Source organism: Rhinolophus sinicus, linkage group LG17 (genome assembly GCF_036562045.2).
Source record: "Rhinolophus sinicus isolate RSC01 linkage group LG17, ASM3656204v1, whole genome shotgun sequence".
NCBI classification, from domain to species: domain Eukaryota; kingdom Metazoa; phylum Chordata; class Mammalia; order Chiroptera; family Rhinolophidae; genus Rhinolophus; species Rhinolophus sinicus.
Genome location: NC_133766.1, coordinates 17,243,607 through 17,262,216, shown reverse-complemented (window position 1 = coordinate 17,262,216; position 18,610 = coordinate 17,243,607). Strand labels below are relative to the sequence as shown.

At 34.5% G+C, this 18,610-nt stretch overlaps 1 protein-coding gene across 1 annotated transcript in view; it reads left to right on the top strand.

Moving 5' to 3' along the window:
• The window catches only part of PPP2R5A (protein phosphatase 2 regulatory subunit B'alpha), a 57,330-nt gene that overhangs the window by 12,636 nt on the left and 26,084 nt on the right, over positions 1-18,610 (top strand). The window contains exons 2-3 of the mRNA XM_019738049.2: positions 14,624-14,820; positions 17,403-17,504. Of these exons, the coding sequence (XP_019593608.1) occupies positions 14,624-14,820; positions 17,403-17,504 (299 nt within the window). The remainder of the gene's footprint in view (positions 1-14,623; positions 14,821-17,402; positions 17,505-18,610) is intronic.

The following is an 18,610-nucleotide window of genomic DNA, read 5'->3' as shown; positions in this document are numbered from 1 at the left end:
ATCCTCAGCGTGTCACTGTAGTGGGATTGCTGGGTTGCTATGATACGGTGCTTGTTCTATAATTTGTAGCATGAATCCTATATGAGAGCCTACTTCAGATTTCAAATATGTGAGCAGAGCAATGGGGAATATGATGCCTTTTTCCTTTAAGGAAAGTGATGCCTATAAAACTTATATTTCTATTACAAATTATGATACCTGGTACTTCACATGGTTCTTAGATGTAAAATAGAGACTTTTACAACTTGAAATAATTTGGTTATCCCTAAATTTAGTGTATTACATTGACTTATGAAAATGGGAAAGAAGAGAAAGGCTTTATGTGAATGAATACATTAAAATGTCAGTGTTCTACTTGGTATTTGAAGTCTTGAGAGAAATGAACACAGACTAGATTTTCTGGTAAAATGCACTTGAGACAGTACCAGCAAAACTACATTACAAGGGAAAACTCCAAATTACTTGCCCTACTGAATTTATTTTTATTCAGTGAATTCTTCAAACCAACCCTACATAGCTGTATCGATAAAATATTATTATTACCTCTTTCTCATTTTATGTGGTGGTTTTAGGGTTTTTATTTACTTGTTGCATGAAAATTTCTATCAATCTCCTTCAGTATTATAAATCAGTGTAGGCAGCATAAAGACAAATCGGGTATTGCAGGCATTTGTTGTGTACACATTTGTAGTGGAATGAAGTTTATATGATTATTGGTTAGTGGCATTTGATCTTTAAACCACAGTTGATCTTTAAACTAGTGTTGTCTTTCAGTAATGTCTTCATTGTTTCATATGAAAGTATTTTGGAGACCAGGACTGGACTGTATTTTTTTAACAGCTTTATTGAGCTTATACTTCACATACCAGACAATTCACCCATTTAAAGTATACAGTTCAGTGACTTTTAGTATATTCACAGATTATGTACAACCACCACTACAATTTTAGAACATTTTCATCATCTCAAAAAAACCACCTTTCCCTGTTACTATTACCCCCCCCCACCCCCCCCAATCCTATCCATCCTCTGCCCTAATCTACTTTCTGTCTCCAAAAATTTCCCTATTCTGGACATTTTATAGGGTCTTCTTTGACTGGCTTCTTTGCACTTAGTATAATGTTTTCAAGGTTTATCCATGTTGTAGCATGTGTCAGTACTTCATTCCTTGTGTGGCTGAGTAATCAGCACCACATTTTATTTGTCCATTCATCAGTGGATGGACATTTAGGTTTTCACCTTTTGGTTATTATGAATAATGTTGCTGTAAATGTTTGTGTACGTATGTTTTCATTTCTCTTGGGTGTATATACCTAGGAGTGGAATTGCTGGGTTGTATGGTAATCCTGTATTTAATCGCTTGAGGAACTGCCATACTGTTTTCCACCGTGGTCACATCATTGATTTTACATTCCCACCACCAGTTTATGAGGGTTCTGATCTCTTCACATCATCATCAGTACTAATTATTCTGACGTTTTTATTATAGCCATCCTAATGAATATGAAGTGGCATCTTTTTATGGTTATGATTTGTATTTCTTTAATGACTAACGATGTCAAGCATCTTTTAATGTGCATATTGGCCATTTGTTTATCTTTCTTGGAGAAATGGCTCTTCAGATCCTTTGTCCATTTTTTAATTGTTTTGTCTTTTTTATCATTGATTTGTAAGAATTCTATATATCCTTAATGTAAGTCCTTTTGTCTTTTCACTTTCTTAATGATGTCCTGTGAGGCTAAACTGTTTTTAATTTTGATAAAAAGTCCAAATTTTCTTTTCTTTTTTTTTGTAGCTCATGCTTTTGGTGCAATATCTAAGAATCCTTTCCCAAATCTGAGGTCATGAAGATTTATATCTTCTTAAGAATTTTGTAGTTTAGACCTTACATTTAGGGTCTTAGACACATTTTGAGTTAATTTTTGTATGGGATGTGATGTAGGGTTCAAATTCATTCTTTTGCGTGTGGCTATTCAATTGTCCCAGCACCATTTATTGAAAAGACTTTGCTTTCCTGATTAAATGGTCTTGGTACCCTTGTTGAAAATCACTTGGCACATAGTTTTATTTCTGGACTCCCCGTTGATCTATATGTCTGTTATCAGTACCACCCTGTCTTGATTACTGTAGTACATTTTGAAATGGGAAAGATTGAGTCTTCTTACTTTGTATTTCTTTTTGAAGATTATTTTGGCTATTCTGATTCACTTGAAATTGCAAGGGTTAGGTTGATTTGAGATCTTTAGTATTTTCTTCTATGGGCATTTACAACTATAAATTTCCCTCTAAATACTGCCTTAGTTACATCCCTTATGTTTTGGTATGTTGTTTCTTCATTTGTCTCAAAGTATTTTCTGATTTTCCTTTTGATTTCTCTGATCCATTAGTTATTTAGGAGTGTGTTAGTTAATTCCCACATTTTTATGAGTTTCCCAAATTTATTGTTATTGATTTATAATTCGAGAACATACTTTGCGTTATTTCTGTGTTTTTAAATTTTTTGAGGTTTGTTTTATGAGCTGGCATATGCTCTGTCCTGGAGAATGTTCCATATGCACTTGAGAATATATGTTCTGTTGTCGTTGGATGGAGTGTTCTACAGTAAATATCAATTTTAGTGTTCTGTAGAAGTCTGTTAAGTCTAGTCGGTTCCTAGTGTTAAGTCTTCTGTTGCCTAGTTCTATCCATTACTGAAAGTGATACATTGCCATCTCCAACTATTATTGTTGAATTATCTATTTCTGTCTTCATTTCTGTTAGTTTTTGCTTCATGTATTTTGGACTGTGTTAGTAAGTGCACATATCTTTATAATTGTTACATCTTCCTGATGAATCGATCCTTTTATTGTTATAAAATGACCTCCTTTATCTCTAATAATATTTTTGCTTTAAAATCTGTTTATCTGATATTAATATAGCGACATCAGTTTTCTTGTGATTGTTACCATGATATATCACTTTACAGCCTTTTACTTTCATTCTATTTGTAACTTTGAATGTAAACTTTATCTTTTGGAGATAGCATTAGTTAGGTCATTTTTTTTTATCCAGTCTGACAATCACTGCCTTTCAATTGGATTGTTTATTCATGAATTGTCCATTCATATTTATATTTTTGTTGATATAGTTGAATTTATGTCTGCCATTTTACTTTTTGTTTTCTATGTGTCTCATGTCTTTTTTTGTTCTGTATCCTTCCTTTTCTGCTTTCTTTACTATTAAGTGAATATTTTCTAATGCAACATTAAGTTGGTTTAATGTTTGTTTGTTTTTTACATCTTTTTGTGTTTGTTTTTCATGGTTGTTCTTGGGCTTACCATATACTTATTAACTTACTAGAACAACCTCAGATTTATACTAGATAAGTTCTAGAGCGATACAGAAACATTACTCCTATATTCCTCTATTTCCTTTTCCCCTTTTTTTGTGGTATTGTTACACAGTTACATTTATTAATGTTACAAACTCAACAATACATTGTTATAATTATTACTCAACCACCAGTAGTTAGTTACTTCCTTACCCCAGTACAGCTTTGCTCCCACCCACCTCCTCTGTGTTGTTATTGGCAAGTATATTACAAATATGTTACATTTCTATATGGTAATGACCCAACACTACTTATATAAATATTACTTTATACAATTTTTTTTAATCACTTGAGAGAAGAAAGAAAAATAATGCCCTTATACTGTCTTTTAGAATTATATAATTACTTTTACTGGTGCTCTTGGTTTCTTTGTGTGTGGATTTGAATTATGCTCTGAGGTCACTTGCTTTCAGCCTGAAGGAATTCCTTTAGTGTTTCTTATAAGGCAGGCTGGCTTGCAATAAATTCTCTCAGTTTTTGTTTATCTTCATTTTTGTCTTTACCTTCATTTTTGAAAGGTAGCGTTGCTGGATAAAGGACTTTTGGTTGGTAGTTTTTTTTCTTTGAGCAGTTTGAATATGTTATTCTGTTTTCTGGACTTGATTGTTTATGCTGAGAGGGCAACTGTTAATCTTATCATTTGTAAGTGACTTGTTACTTTTCTCTTGCTGCTTTCAAGATTTTTCTCTTGTAATTTGACCTTCAGCATTTTCACTATGATGTGGCTGTTTGTATCTCATTGCATTTTTCCGTCTTGGAGTTTGTTGAGCTTCCTGGATATGTAGGTTAGGCTTATTCAATACATTTCGGAAGTTTTTAGTCATTATTTCTTCAAATATTTTTTCTGCTCCTTTCTGTCTTCTCCTTATGGTACTCCCATCGCGTGTATTTGGTATAATAGTTTATGGTGTCCCACCAATCTCTGAAGCCCTGTTCATTTTTCTTCATCTTTTTTTCCTCTCTGTTCTTCAGATTTCATAATCTGTATCAGTCTGTCTCCAAAGTTCCCTAATTCTGCCAGTTCACAACTACTGTGAGTTCTTCTAGTGAGTTTTTAATTTTGTTAATTGTATATGGAATCTGTGTTTTTTATGGACATGTTGACGTAAGAAACATCCAAACCTGTAGAGAATTTTTGGAAGAGTTTATTTGAGCCAAACTGATGACATATGCCAGGAAGTAAGATCTCAAATGCTCCCAAGAGCAACTGTTTTGCTGCCAGCTTCTTTTATGCATTTGAAAGTAAGGGGGGACATAAAGAAGATTGCACGGAGGTGGGAGAAGGCAAGGATTGGATCACAGGATAGTTAACAATCTCTTGAAAGTGGTTATTTCAAAGGTGTGTTAACCTAGATGCACAGAGATAATGGACAGGGCTTGCTTAAGGCAAAAATAAACCTTCCACTAAAAAGTTAGGTGCCTGGGGCGTGAATACCCACCATGACCTGCCCATTTAGGAATTTATGATCAGATCACTCTGAGGTTACTTTCCATAGAACCCCGTTTTTTTTGGTCCACATATTCTTGGATGGTTCCTCATTTCCTATTTGCCTTAGGACCATTTCCAAAGGCTTTAAATTATTGTTTTAAAATTTTTCGGGCGGCCGGTTTGCTCAGTGGTTAGAGTGCAGTGCTCATAACACCAAGGTCACCAGTTCGATTCCCACATTGGCCAGTGAGTTGCGCCCTCCACAGCTAGATTGAAAACAACGACTTGACTTGGAGCTGATGGGTCCTAGAAAAATACACTATTCCCCAATATTCCCCAATAAAAACTTAAAAATATAAAAAAATAATTTTCATCAGTTTTACAGAGGAGCAGATCTGTGGAGCTCCTTACCTTGTCTTTCTAGAAGCTGATCTCCCTGTGGACTAAAATTTTAGCTCCTTTTGTAGTAATAATAAGTACTTCAGTCTTATCTAGGAATTCATAGCTTTTAGGTGTATAATCATGCCAATCAATTTGAAAACTTAGAGGAACTGAGAAAATCTCTTAAACAGCTTTCTGAAACTGACACAAGAAGGAACAAAAATCTGAGTAAACCTTATCTATTTAATTGAATCTTAATGAAAAACCCTGACAAGGACATTACAAGAAAAAAACAATTAGAGACCAATATCCCTTATGAACACAGATGCAAAAATCTTATACAAAATATAAGCAAATAGAATTTAGCATCTTATAAATAGGACGATACATCATGGTTTTGTGGTACTTGTGCCAGAAATCCAAGTCTGGTTTTACATTCAAAAATAATTTGCTATGAAAATAGAATAAAAGAGAAAAGTTATATCATCGCTTCATTGTAAATAGAAAAATAGAAAATTCCTTCTCTGTATAGTTCTCTCTAGTACTTCCTCATGTAAATTTCAGGCACCTCAGTAGCCCTGATCTCTACTCTATTTAGCTCAGTAAGGCTGCTTGCTATTTTGAGGCTTCTCCCTGTGCTGCAATCTGGAAAGTGCTAACAGAAAGCTAGTGTGATTTGGGGCTCACTCTGCTTCCTTTCTCTCGGGGATCAGAGTCCCATATTGCCTGTTTTCCAACATCTGAAAACAGTTATTTCATATATTTTGTCTAGTTTTTGGTAGTTTACAGTGGGAGGGCTAGCAGAATTCTTGCCCACACTTTGTGTCATCCTTATCCAGTGGGTATGGCATGATGTATGGCATTTTATACATAAATTCATATATACAGTTTATACATATTTACATTTTTCTGCTTACCAGTGTGGTTGAATTTCTTTTTCATATGCTTATTGGTCATTTATGTTTCATGTGCCCTTTTCTTCTGTAGATTTATTTGCCTTTTTCTTATTGATTTGTAGATGTTCTTTTGTACATTCTGGACACCAATCCAGAATTGATTATAAAACTCTAAATGTGTTACAATTTTCCTATTCACGTTTAGTGTTTTAGTTATCTTAGAATTAATTTTCATAAATGGTGTGAGGGAGGGATCTAATTTTTTTCATATGAATAGCCAGTAGTCCTAACATAATTTATTGAATTTTTAAAATGCCCTACTGACTTTTTTTTTTTAAATACCAACTCTATCATATGATGTCATTCTGTATATGTACACTAGCATATTTGTAGGTGCCTGTTTTTTCCCCCCACTGGTCTTTTTGTCTATTCCTTCACAACACCATGTAGCGTTAATTACCATCTGTGGTAAGATGACTCTTCCCTTCTTCATCATCTTAAAAATCATCTTGGATATTCTTGGCTCTTTATTTTTCCAGATGAATTTTAAGAGCAGCTGTTCAAGTTCCAACGAAACACCCTGTTGCTTGATTGAAACACCATGTTGTAGTTCAAATTGCATTTCCTATATAGATTCATTGGGGAAGACATTGAGTCTTCTCATCCATGAATACGGTATATCTGTGTTGTTTATATCTTTCATATATTTTATAAAAGTTTTATAATTTTCTTCATAAAAGTCATGCTTGTCTTTTGTTAGAACTCTCAAATTACTTGCCCCTGGGACTTAGTCACCACGTTATAAGGAAGCTCAGGCCGCATGGAGAGGTCGCATATAGGGGTTCTGGCACTAGCCCCAGCTAGTCCTTTAGCCAGAAGCTAGAATCAACTGTCAGACGCATGAGTGATTTAGCCGTCACTGGATTCCATCCCCTCGCTTTCTAGCTGAGGCCTTAGACATCATGGAGAAGAGATAAGTTGTTCCTGCTGTGCCCTGTTTGAATCTGACCCAAAGAAACTGTGATGGATAATAATTACTGTTGTTTTAAGCCACTACATTTGGAATAATTTTTTACTAAGCAATAGAAAATTAATACAGCAAACATCATTCAGATTCTGATTTGCCTTCTCTTGTAGGTCTGCTTTCAGAACACATAATTAGGATATTCTAATATAGTACGTAGGGGAATAATTTCTCATCCTAAATTAGTAAATTAGCATGTACAACTGTGTGACGAGTTTGGTTAATTTATATTTGTATTGTGTATGACAAAAAGAAACCAGGTATCTGAGTGTATGAGGCAGAGGAATAGACTCAGTCGTTGAAAATTCATCATGAACATCATGCGTCTTGGGACACTTAAAAATTTCTTTTTGCTTGTTTGCTTGTTTTTAACTTTTATTTATTTAAGTGTGTTTTTCCAAGACCCATCAGCTCCAAGTCAAGTAGTTTTTGTTTTGTTTTTTCAATCTGGTTGTGGAGGGCACAGCTCACAGTTGCCCATGCGGGATCGAAACGACAACCTTGTTGTTAAGAGCACCGCGCTCTAACCAACTGAGCTAACTGGCCACCTGAAAGATTTAATAATTTAATGATACAATCTTCCTAAATAGGTTTCATAAGCTGACACCAGAGAGTACAATGTAAAACTTCCTTACAGTATTTTCCTAAAGATTCTAATTTACTTAAAAAAAATCTTACAAAGTTTGCTAATAGCAAATGAATCAGTATAATCAATCAGGCTGTGTGTACTCAATTACACAGGTATTTTTCTCAAATAGTTTATTCTGTTATTCTGTGACCCTTGAGGGCTCTGTGACCCTGGATCTTTTCAGGAAGAATCAGCCTTGGAAGTCACGGAGCCTCACTGTTATGACCTAGACTTGGAAGTGACATAGCATCGCTTCCGCAATACTCTGTTCCCTAGAAGCAAGTCACTAAGTCCAGCGCACATTCACAGGAGGAGAATAAACTGTACCTTTGGAAGCCTGGAATGTCAAATAATTTGTGGACAAATTTTAAAACGACTACACTTGATCAGTATGGATTGAGAACAAGGGAAGTTTTGTGTATATTTAATAGTATTAGGCGAACATGTCCTGATTCTCTATCATAACGAGATATAGTGGTGTTTAACGGTCTTGGTAGACTTGGCCTGTTTTTTCTCATTGGTGAGTGTTTGGATGGGGGCATTGTCTTTACTTCTGAGGAAAATGAAGAAGAATAATGGGAGAGTACGGTCCAACCAGCACTTGTGCAAACAGACCATTCAGGGAACTTTAAGTATCAGTATAAAGGGAACATGGGACGTAAAAAGGGGGATTAATGGGAAATGAAGTTGAAAAAGTAGTGCCCTCCACTTTCTCCTTCTTCCTTTCACCCTAAACTTTAGTCATCTATGTTACATTTTTAAGGTTAGTAACATTTTCTATAGCCAAAATTAAGTTTCCTGTAAGTTATAAATTCTAGAAGTTGAAAGTCAGCGAACAAGATTTATATTTTGTGCTATAGGCTACATAATATTATTAGAATTCCTTATATAGTTGTTTTTCTGTTTTGTTTAATATTTCCTGGAGGTTCTAATTGGGTCTCTCTTTCTTTTCTTGTACCTTTAACATACTCAGTTTTTTCCCTCCAGATCTCCATATAAGATACCCTGCTCCTCCTCCTCTAGAGACCACTCTCCTGGGGGCTTTGGTACTGTCTAGGCCTTTATTGCTTTTCTGACTAGATTTCCCTATTCCTGGATTGCATTCCTTTCTCTTTTCCCCTTTTTTGCTGCATTATCTCTTCAGATAATTTCCTAAGTAAGGTTGTGAGGGTGCTAAGTTTTCCAAGTACTGTATTTACATGTCTGAAAATGCCCTTATTGAACACTTAATGCTTTATTGATAGTTGTTGGCTAGTTACAGAGTTCTAGATTGGCATTAGAATTCTCATAGCACAGCCCCATTATCTTCTGGCATCAATCTTGCTGATAAGAAATCTGATAGATACCTGCCTCTGGTTCTTTCATGAGTGACTTTTTTTTTTTTTTAAATCTGAAAGCTTTTAGTCTTTTCTCTTGGGCATCTGAAATTTTACAGTGTTATGCTAAATTATCCCTTTGTTTGAAATGTTTTTTTTCTGTTTGTTTAGTTTTCTTTCTTGTTATAGGCTTTCCTTGAATGTCTGGTGAACCTTCATTTCCTATTAATATGTATGAGTGAACAAAAAAACCACGTTAGAAGTTAGATGGGGTTTATTGACTACTTTTGCTTCAAGTAATTGGGCAGGGAACTAGGTAAAAGCTAGAATGTATGAATCAGGGACTATTCAGTTTCTTCAGGTAAGAACCTTCTTTTTTCTTGCTTTTTTTCTTTTTTTTTTTGCCTGGAGCATGAATGCTTGACTGTCTTTTGGAGTGGGGTAGAAGACTGTTTAGTGCTTAGATTTATATAATCCCCTATTTTCGCTCATGTCTTAATCCCATCCTCTGTTTTGTGGCTTTTCTCATCTGGAGTTCTGTAGGAACCTTGTCTGTAATTCCCCCTCTGTTTATTCTAGATGTGACTTGCTCTGTTTTGGTTTTATCACTTAACCACTTCTTCATGGGTTTTGAGTTTTCCAGAAATTTGTTGAAGTCTGTTGCCAAAAGGCCCATTCTTCTATTCTCTTTGTTACTGTGGGTTTATATTTTGTTTGTTTGTTTACTCTTATTTTAGAGTGAAAAGGAGGAGATAAACAAATTTGACGTTTTTAACTAATACGCATTGTGAATCTGTGGGTAAGGATTTAGAATATAGCTATTAAAGGAACAGTTGATATTTCAAAGACAGTAGTCTTGTACTTATTCTTGCATTCTAGGTGATTTAAATCCCAGTTTCTTTGCAGATTTGCTTTGTGATCTTGGGCATGCTATGTAGTGTGGGATCTTAAAGTACTGTACATATTGTAGAGCAATGGCTTTCAAACTTTCTTTGACTGCGAACTGTAGTAAGAAACACATTTTACTTTACAACTCCGTACTCGTATACAGTTTTATGAACTAATACTGTTACGTGCAACACATTGTTTTATATATTTTTTAAAATTCTGGTTGTGACCCACTAAAACAATGTATACCCAGCAATGGTGCACTTTGAGAAACAGTTCTCCAGAGCAGTATTTCTTAAAGTGAAAGTCAGATACATCTTCAAGTTGGGTATTGAAAAAACAAACTGGAGTCTAGAGATAAGTGGGGATGACCTAGCAGGGCTTTTGTGAGTTCAAAAGTAATAATTCTTCAAAGATGAAATGCCTTCCTTCTCTAGAGTTGTCTTGGTTCTCCTCCTGCCTAAGACCCTGCAGGGATTTCTACACTGGGGAGGATTTTTTAGTGGGATCAAATGTCAGTCATAATAGCATGGAAGACAGGAAGATAGGTTTAAAAAACTCATCTTCCAGTCATATTTAAACTGTGTATTTTGCAAGGCAAGGCACATCTGTTTTTTAAGTAATGCCTTGATTTTACAGTTTTCTTGTATCTTTCGTAATTTTTCATGCTGTTAATATTGGAAATTTAATAGTATTTTTAGAAGAGCACTTTTAGTAAGTCCTTAGCTCTGATGTTAAGAGATGAATATAAATTGGTATTTCAGATTATTTTATAATATTTTTAAGTTGTAATCAGGTTTCCTTGAGGCAGCATAAAGACTTAAGGCATGTAAAATTGTTGAATATGATACATTATAGTAATACTATAATAGTGGTCTGAATTGCTCCCAGGTAAATACTTAGGGAGGTCAAAATATACTAAAAGGTTTATGTATAGGAATGGATTTTCCTCTTCATTTAAATGGCAGTCGCTAGGATTTAAATATGCATTCTTTATTTGCTCCTGAATACATTTACACATTTTGGAAGAAATTAATACCCAGTTGAAATAGAAACATGTTATTTCAAGAAGACCTGGGTTAAACTGCTTCAAAAATTTTGGGTCTCTCATGGTAATTAATTTCTAGGTGACAGAGCAAACAAGTGCTGTGTTGTACTTGGGCATAATGCAAAACAGTTACACTGTCCACCATACCAGTTACTGTAGGATGTAATACTATAAGGTGTTCTGAATTTTTCCTTTGAACTTGTGTGTTTCCAGAAGGAGTTTTATTTTTAAACCTCTAAGTGAAATTCTGATAGAAAATATCAGCTCATATTACAGGGAGAATCTCAGTGTAAGAAATTATCACCATAGCAATCAGAATGGACATTATCCACATTAAAAATGGCAAGTGGATAATCAGCTTTAGCCCAGTAAAAATAGCGAAGTGAAAACAATAATATGTGACATTACTGCCTAAACGTGAGACATTGCCACAATGAAACACTGAGCATAACAGACTTCATTTGCAAGCATTCTTGTAAGTGGAGAAACTGAAGTATAAAGTGGCCAGTATAGATACTGTCACTGTTTTTCTTTTTTTCAAATGAGAAAATTCAGTGTAACTGATGTTTCAGAAAGGTGCCTAAGTGTTGGGACATACTAACACAAGTGCAAACAAAATGTTTCATAACCTTTTCATGATGAAAACCATCATCGCCGTCTTTTCTTACTAGAACTGCCTTTATAAAAATGTTGCATTTCTTGAACCTAGAAGTAAGCCAACCAATGATAGATCACAGTAGCTTAGCTTCCTCTCTTCGCTCATTTAACCTTTTACAGTCTGGTCTATTCTTCCACAGTTGTTTGACCTTAGCTGCCAAGAAACAGCACAATGAAAGTGCTTAAAATATAGTAGTCAAATACCTTTTAATATCTTACCACTTTGCTTTTAATTATGATTTTATTTTTAATTGTTCTGTTTAGATTTAATCTTGTAAGCACTCTCAAATTCTTTTTACTTCCAGATTATGTAGAGAATAGTCCGCATATATGGTAAATGGCAGTACCTTTTACATTTGTTTATTGCCTGATAGCATTATCATTTTGTTTTGAATCTTGCTTTCCCATCCTGCTTTAATCTCTTGAATGCAGTAAATCATCTCTAACTTGCAGAACTAACCTCAAAGGATTGTTTTGAAAGTTAAATGAACACAAATGAAACATTTAGAATTGTATTTGGCATGAAGGAAGCACTAATGTTAGCAGTAGTATTATAATTTATTACATCGCACAGCAAGACTGCTCAATAGAACATGCACTTACAGGAAGGGTTAGGTAGAAAAAGATTTTTCTATTCCCTGATACCTAAAAATAATTGAGGATTGGAAACTTCTATTTTAATTCAGCACCAGAGGAGTTGAAATGTTAAGTGCTTTCTTAATATTTCTAATGTTTTAGAAGATCCAGATGTGACCTACCCCACCCAAACATTAGGTAATGCTGGGATATAGTTCTGGAGAAGGTATCCATCTTCTAGTTTTTAAAACTAAGTATCAATATTAAGCAGACATTAATTGAAATTGACTAAATACCAGTATTAAGTGGACATCATTTATTAATTGAAATTGAATGCATATCACTGTTTTAACTTTAAGAGGGGAAAAGCCCTAGAGGATTTAAGAAAAAGACCATTCAGGATACAACTGACTTCTCAGAGAACGAGCAGATTCTGCTTAGAATGACTCATGATCATTTGGGGATGAACAAGGATAGTGAATATATGACTGGTAGGGTTCTACGCAGTGTGTATATACCAGATGGTGCTTTATTCTCACCCCCAATAGAATGAGCTTTAGCTCTGGGGTAAACGTAACTGTTTAACATATTACTTGGCATTAAAAATCACCGGAAATGTAATGTTTTATTGTTGTTGTTGTTAAGGATACCTAAAAATGTTCCCATTTCAGAACAGTTTCGTTAAAGATGGTACTAAATCAAAAATATTTTCGAAATGACCATCAAAAATGCCATGTACTCTATTAATATTACGTGGACTCTGATGCCATTTTAGGATTGTAGACCTCGGCCTTCATGAAGCAGAGAGCCATCATTGATTCTGGATCAGAAAGTGTTATGCATGTTCTTTGTACGTGTGGTGATACCATAGGAGACATTTCTATTGGCACAGCCACAGATGGGCTGCAGCAAATTCAAATTTTTTTAGAATCTTTACATTTTTACTTCAAAATTCATGTGAATTTTGTCGTTATTTACAATATTAATATATCCACATTTGTTTTATTGTAAAAACTTTCAAATTATTGAGGAAAAGTGACCAATCAAAATGTGTTTTTAGGATATCTGACCTGCTGCCTTTTAGCCGTACCTAATTTAAATCAGCATTTTAAGGACAGCTTGAATATAATTTCAAAGTAATTTCACTAGCTTCCTGCCCCCGAGAATTGAAAAAGCATAGGCATCCTTGGTTAGGTTATCATTTTTATGAAGATTTCTGCCTCTGTCTTTATATAAAGTAGGTATTAGTTTTTATTGGAGGAATACTTTTGTAAATTATAAGCTAAATATCAGTACTGAAATGCATGATTTTTAAAAATTTAATCTCAATAGTTCAACAAACTTAAATGATCTAATTGAAGGTCCTTGTTTATAGATTTGAAAGTTCAGAAATGCAATTTTATTTTTTGAATGTTGGAAACAAAAGGATTCAATATGTTTGTTAGAATCAAATCACTATAATGTGCCCACATTTTTGTAATAAGTAGAAGGTAAAAACTAAACATTTAGTGAATGCTTATTATGTTCTAGATGCTGTGCTAGATGCAGGATTGGGATGGGAGGTGGGAAGGGGAGAGAGGGGAGAGAGAGAGAGAGAGAACACGTTTCCTATCTTTAGGGGTTTCATTTTCTAGGAGTGTTACCCATGTAAAATATAATTGCCATATAGCACAATAAATACTAAAATAGAGATATGCACCTAAGATACATTTGGGTAAAAATAGATTGATTAATCAACCAATGTCACTTCAGTGCCGTAGAGAAAGCTTCTCAGAGGGGAATATCTTATGCTGAAATTTAATAAATGTGGGAAAAGGGCATTTCAGGCAGAGGAAACAATGTGAAATCTTCAGGAAATTGCAAGGAGTATCTTAACCAGAGTGAAGGTGCCTGCTGGAAAGTGTCAAGAGATGCCTCTTGACAGTAGGCAGCTGCATTTTATATACAATCCTGAGGAGTCTGAGCTTCGTTCTATAATTTTTGGAGTATCATTGAAAATTACTGAGTATGATCAGATTGATTCTCATTTTAGCAAAATGTAAGCTTTTAAGGTAGTTTAGAGGATAAATTAGGAGTTGTAGTGGTTATGGCACCAGGCAAGAGGGGCAGTTAGGATGTCATTGCTGTAGTCTAGATAAGAGATGACGAGAGTCATTAAAATGACAGTGGGAATGATCAGAAAAGGATAGACTCCAGACGTGTTAAAGAAACAGATTGTGGGTAGTGAGAGAGGAGGGAGCGTCCAGTGTAAGTCCCAGTTTCTGGCATGGATGATGGGATTAGACAGGTAAATTTCTCACTAGATTTTTGAGAAGTTTTATGCATGCTAATAGCTTCTACAAAATTAATAAGCATATAAGGTCACTTCTGAGTAGGTTATTTCTAAGTTTTTCTTTGTTTTTATTTATAGATGCCACTTCAAATGAACAACAAGAGCTTTTCTGTCAGAAATTGCAGCAGTGTTGTGTACTGTTTGATTTCATGGACTCTGTTTCAGACTTGAAGAGCAAAGAAATTAAAAGAGCAACACTGAATGAACTGGTTGAGTATGTTTCAACTAATCGTGGTGTAATTGTTGAATCAGCGTATTCTGATATAGTAAAAATGGTAAGCCTCCAAACTTACGTTCCTCAGATTTATATAAATTCAAGTAAGATCTGAGGTATAATTATGAATTAACAAGACTGGTTTTAATAAATGCAATAATTAATGTACTCAAAAGAATGTTTTTTAAAATAGTGCATTTGAAAGCTTATTCATTCAGTCCAGTGATGCTGTCATTGCTTATAATAGTTTGGAAATTCAGTAGCCACAGTGGCTGGTGGCTGCCATATTGGATAGTGCAGATCTTGAGTTTAGGAGAACATGTAGGCTCAAGATTATACAGATTGATAGATAATTAATGCCATGGGTTTGAATACTCACTGAGAGAGAACATCTAAAGGGGAAGAGAAGACCAATGAAAAACTATGGGGCTTTCCACATTTCAGTGGTTGGTAAGGGAGGCACTTATTTAGGACATTTTAATCTTCATATTTGTAGACTCTGTAACACTTGAATTTTAATCAAAACTCAGGACCTTTAAGAAGTTAAATAATATAAATTAATGTTTGAAGTACCTGATGTGTAAAATAAATTACCGCCAACTTTATTGAAGTAAGATTATTTAGGATACTGTTTAATAATTCAACCTAATTCTCCATCAGACAGTAGAAATCTGTTCAGGATTTGTGATTTTTTGTATGTTGGTGCATACTAGCAAAATACAAAAAATTAAATTAGAATAATTTGAGAGTCACTGAGTACATAATTTAAGCCTAAATGTTACCAGGGTATAGAAGGGTATAGCAAGTATAACCTGTAGTTGCCTTCATTTCCTTCCCCGTGCCAAATATATGTTCTGGGGGAAGAGAAAAATGTGTAGGAAAGTGAAATTTCGTCCTAATGTACTAGTTGATTTTTTTCCCCATAACATTGTATTAGAAGACCTATTAAAAGGACTTTGAAAATGTTGATGGGTTTTTTGAAAAATGAAAATAAAAGCCTTAAAATATTTTTAAAGATTAGGTATAGAGAGAACATTAATGAAACTGAAATTGGCTTCTTAAACTCCTATAGGTACTAAAAAGTGACAGTTTCAGAATATAAATATTGAATATTGATAGATTCCTTGTTTTGTGTTTATCATTTAGAAATATTCAGGGAGAAAAAGCATATATCCATCCACTTTACGATTTCAGATGGCTTGTATACAGGAATTTTGAAAGTCCTGGGAAAGATATTTTATAAAGTTGTTTACTTAAATATTGAAAGTACTCAAATTATTGAGTCAAATTATTCTGTAATTTGCTATATGCTAATAAATTCTGGGATTTAGTTTCTTTTCCCAAGTAAAAAGGTGTGTGTTTCGTCTTTTTTTTTTTTTTTAAACTTCTGGATACTCAATTTATAGATAAGAGTGAAGTCAACTCACCCATTTAGTTCTTTGAAGCTCTTCAGTATATTTGTTATATACAGTTAATTTTATTGGTGGCTACAAGATTAACTTTTTGTTTTACTTCCAACATTAATATGATCTCAAAGGCGCAAATTATGCCCTCTTGTGGGATATATTTACTTTTATATAGTTCTGTCTATGACTTTTTGCCCCTCTTTGTGAAATTGATATCTATCAAGCTATTGATTCTGCCCTCCTGTACTGGCTTTGAGTTCTACATTATTATTTTCTAGTCTTATGGTTATAGTAATTGACTGTTAGCAGTTATTTGGCCTACCATAGATGCCACTTCGTAAGAACAGTTGGAAATTTACTTGTACCACCAAATACCCCTTGTTTCATCCTCCATTCCTCAAATAGTTTCTCTCAAATGACCAACCCTTCAGTAGTATGGCCTTAAATGTTTACTAAACCATTTGGCCTGTCAGTCTGTTCATCATTCTTAAAAGAATTCAGTTGGGACCATAATCTATCCTTTGCTAGAGATAAAGGATATGTAATTTACCTTGGTACTGAGACTGTGAAACATGAAATTATAAATACTGTATGTCATTGAATCTAAAACGAAGAGTCTCAAAGCACATCCTCCTTACAGAGACTAATTAAAAAAAAAAAAAGGCTCCGAGTAGATGAAATACAGTAAATTAAATCATCATGGGGTATTATAAACTATGTCTGTAATAGTAGTACTACCCGTCCCTCCCCTTTCTTAGTGTGGTATGTATGTATAAGAATGGAAATATTTTACCAAACTGTTTTGGGTTGTAAGGTAAGTAAATGGCTGAGGTTAGAATATGGGGGGAACTATGGAAAGATGAATCAAATTAGGGATAGGTAGAGTTAGGAACTGTGTATGCTTTTCCTCCCCAAACTCCCTCTGCTCCCCTCCCCTTTTTTTAAAGCAAAACTTGTAAAGAACAACTTGTAATTTAAGGAAGAGGAATCCAGAGGTAATCTGTAATTTTCAGTAGCTTTGCATCTGAAGAAGTCAGCGTTATGGGATAGAGAAAAGAGAAAAAACCAAATGCTTGCCTTCTTCATGTCTTGAAGAGGTTTATAAGTTTTGAACTAAGCTTATAGCCACAACTTAACTTTTTTCTTAAGTAAAGTTATCTTTAAAATACTTCATTTTGCGTTGTTGAACTCAATTACACAACGGAGAACATAAATCTAAATTTATTTTTCATTACAGATCAGTGCTAACATCTTCCGTACTCTTCCTCCAAGTGATAATCCCGATTTTGATCCAGAAGAGGATGAACCCACGCTTGAGGCCTCGTGGCCTCACATACAAGTATGGAACATAATTACGTATCGACAGTTTTTACATTTATGATATTGTGCTGAAATCATGGTTCTCATTTAGAGCCGAGTGGTTTTTTTTGGTTTTTTTTTTTGGGGGGGTGGTTATATTTAGTTTTCTTTTTTATTCTGTGTCTATTTAAAGTATTTGACTTTTAATAAGTTTATATTATTTTCTTTTCCCAAAATAATTTTTCACTTTTTTTATTGTGATAAAATACACTTAACATTTACCATTTAAACCATTTTAAAGTGTACTGTTGAGTGGCATTAAGTACATTTACAGTGCTGTGCAACCCGCACCACTGTCTAGTTCCAGAACTGTTTTCATCACCCAAATGGAAACCCCCTTAGCAGTCACTTCCTATTCTCCCATCCCCACAGCTCCTGACAACTACCAGTCTACTTTCTCTATGGATTTACCTGTTCTGGGTACTTAATATAAATGGAATCATATAATAATATATAGCCTTTTATGTCTGGGTTCTTTCACTTAGCATAATATTTTCAAGGTTTATCAATATTGTAGCATGTATCAGTACTTCATTCCTTTTAATGGCTGAATAAGATTCCATTGTATGACTATACCATTTTGTTTATCCGTTTATTTGCATGATATATACCTTTTCCATTCTTTTTCTTTGTGACTGAGCTCAATCTCCAGCTCCTCTGCCTTCAGCGGAGGATGGGGGCCTGAGGCTAAAAGTTCCAACACTCTAATCACATGGTTGGTCCCTATGATAACCAGTTTTCATCCTCCTGGAGTCACTTCATTAGCATAAGCTTAGGTATTGTTGAAAGGGGCTTACTATGAATAACAAAAGATGCTCCTCTCACCCCTTACCATGCTTGAAATTCCAGGGGTTTTAAGAGCTCTGTGCCAATAACCAGGGATGAAGACCAAGTACATACATTTTTTATTTACCACAGTGTGACAGTATCCCCGTTTGGGACATGAAAACAGGCACTGACTGGGCAAGTTGTGCCAGTGAAACTGTATGGCAGTCCATGAGACTGTGCGTAAACGCTTCAGAGCACTCTGATAATTTCTGTATCTTTTTACATGTGTGTACCCCAAAGCAAATTATATAGTTGATT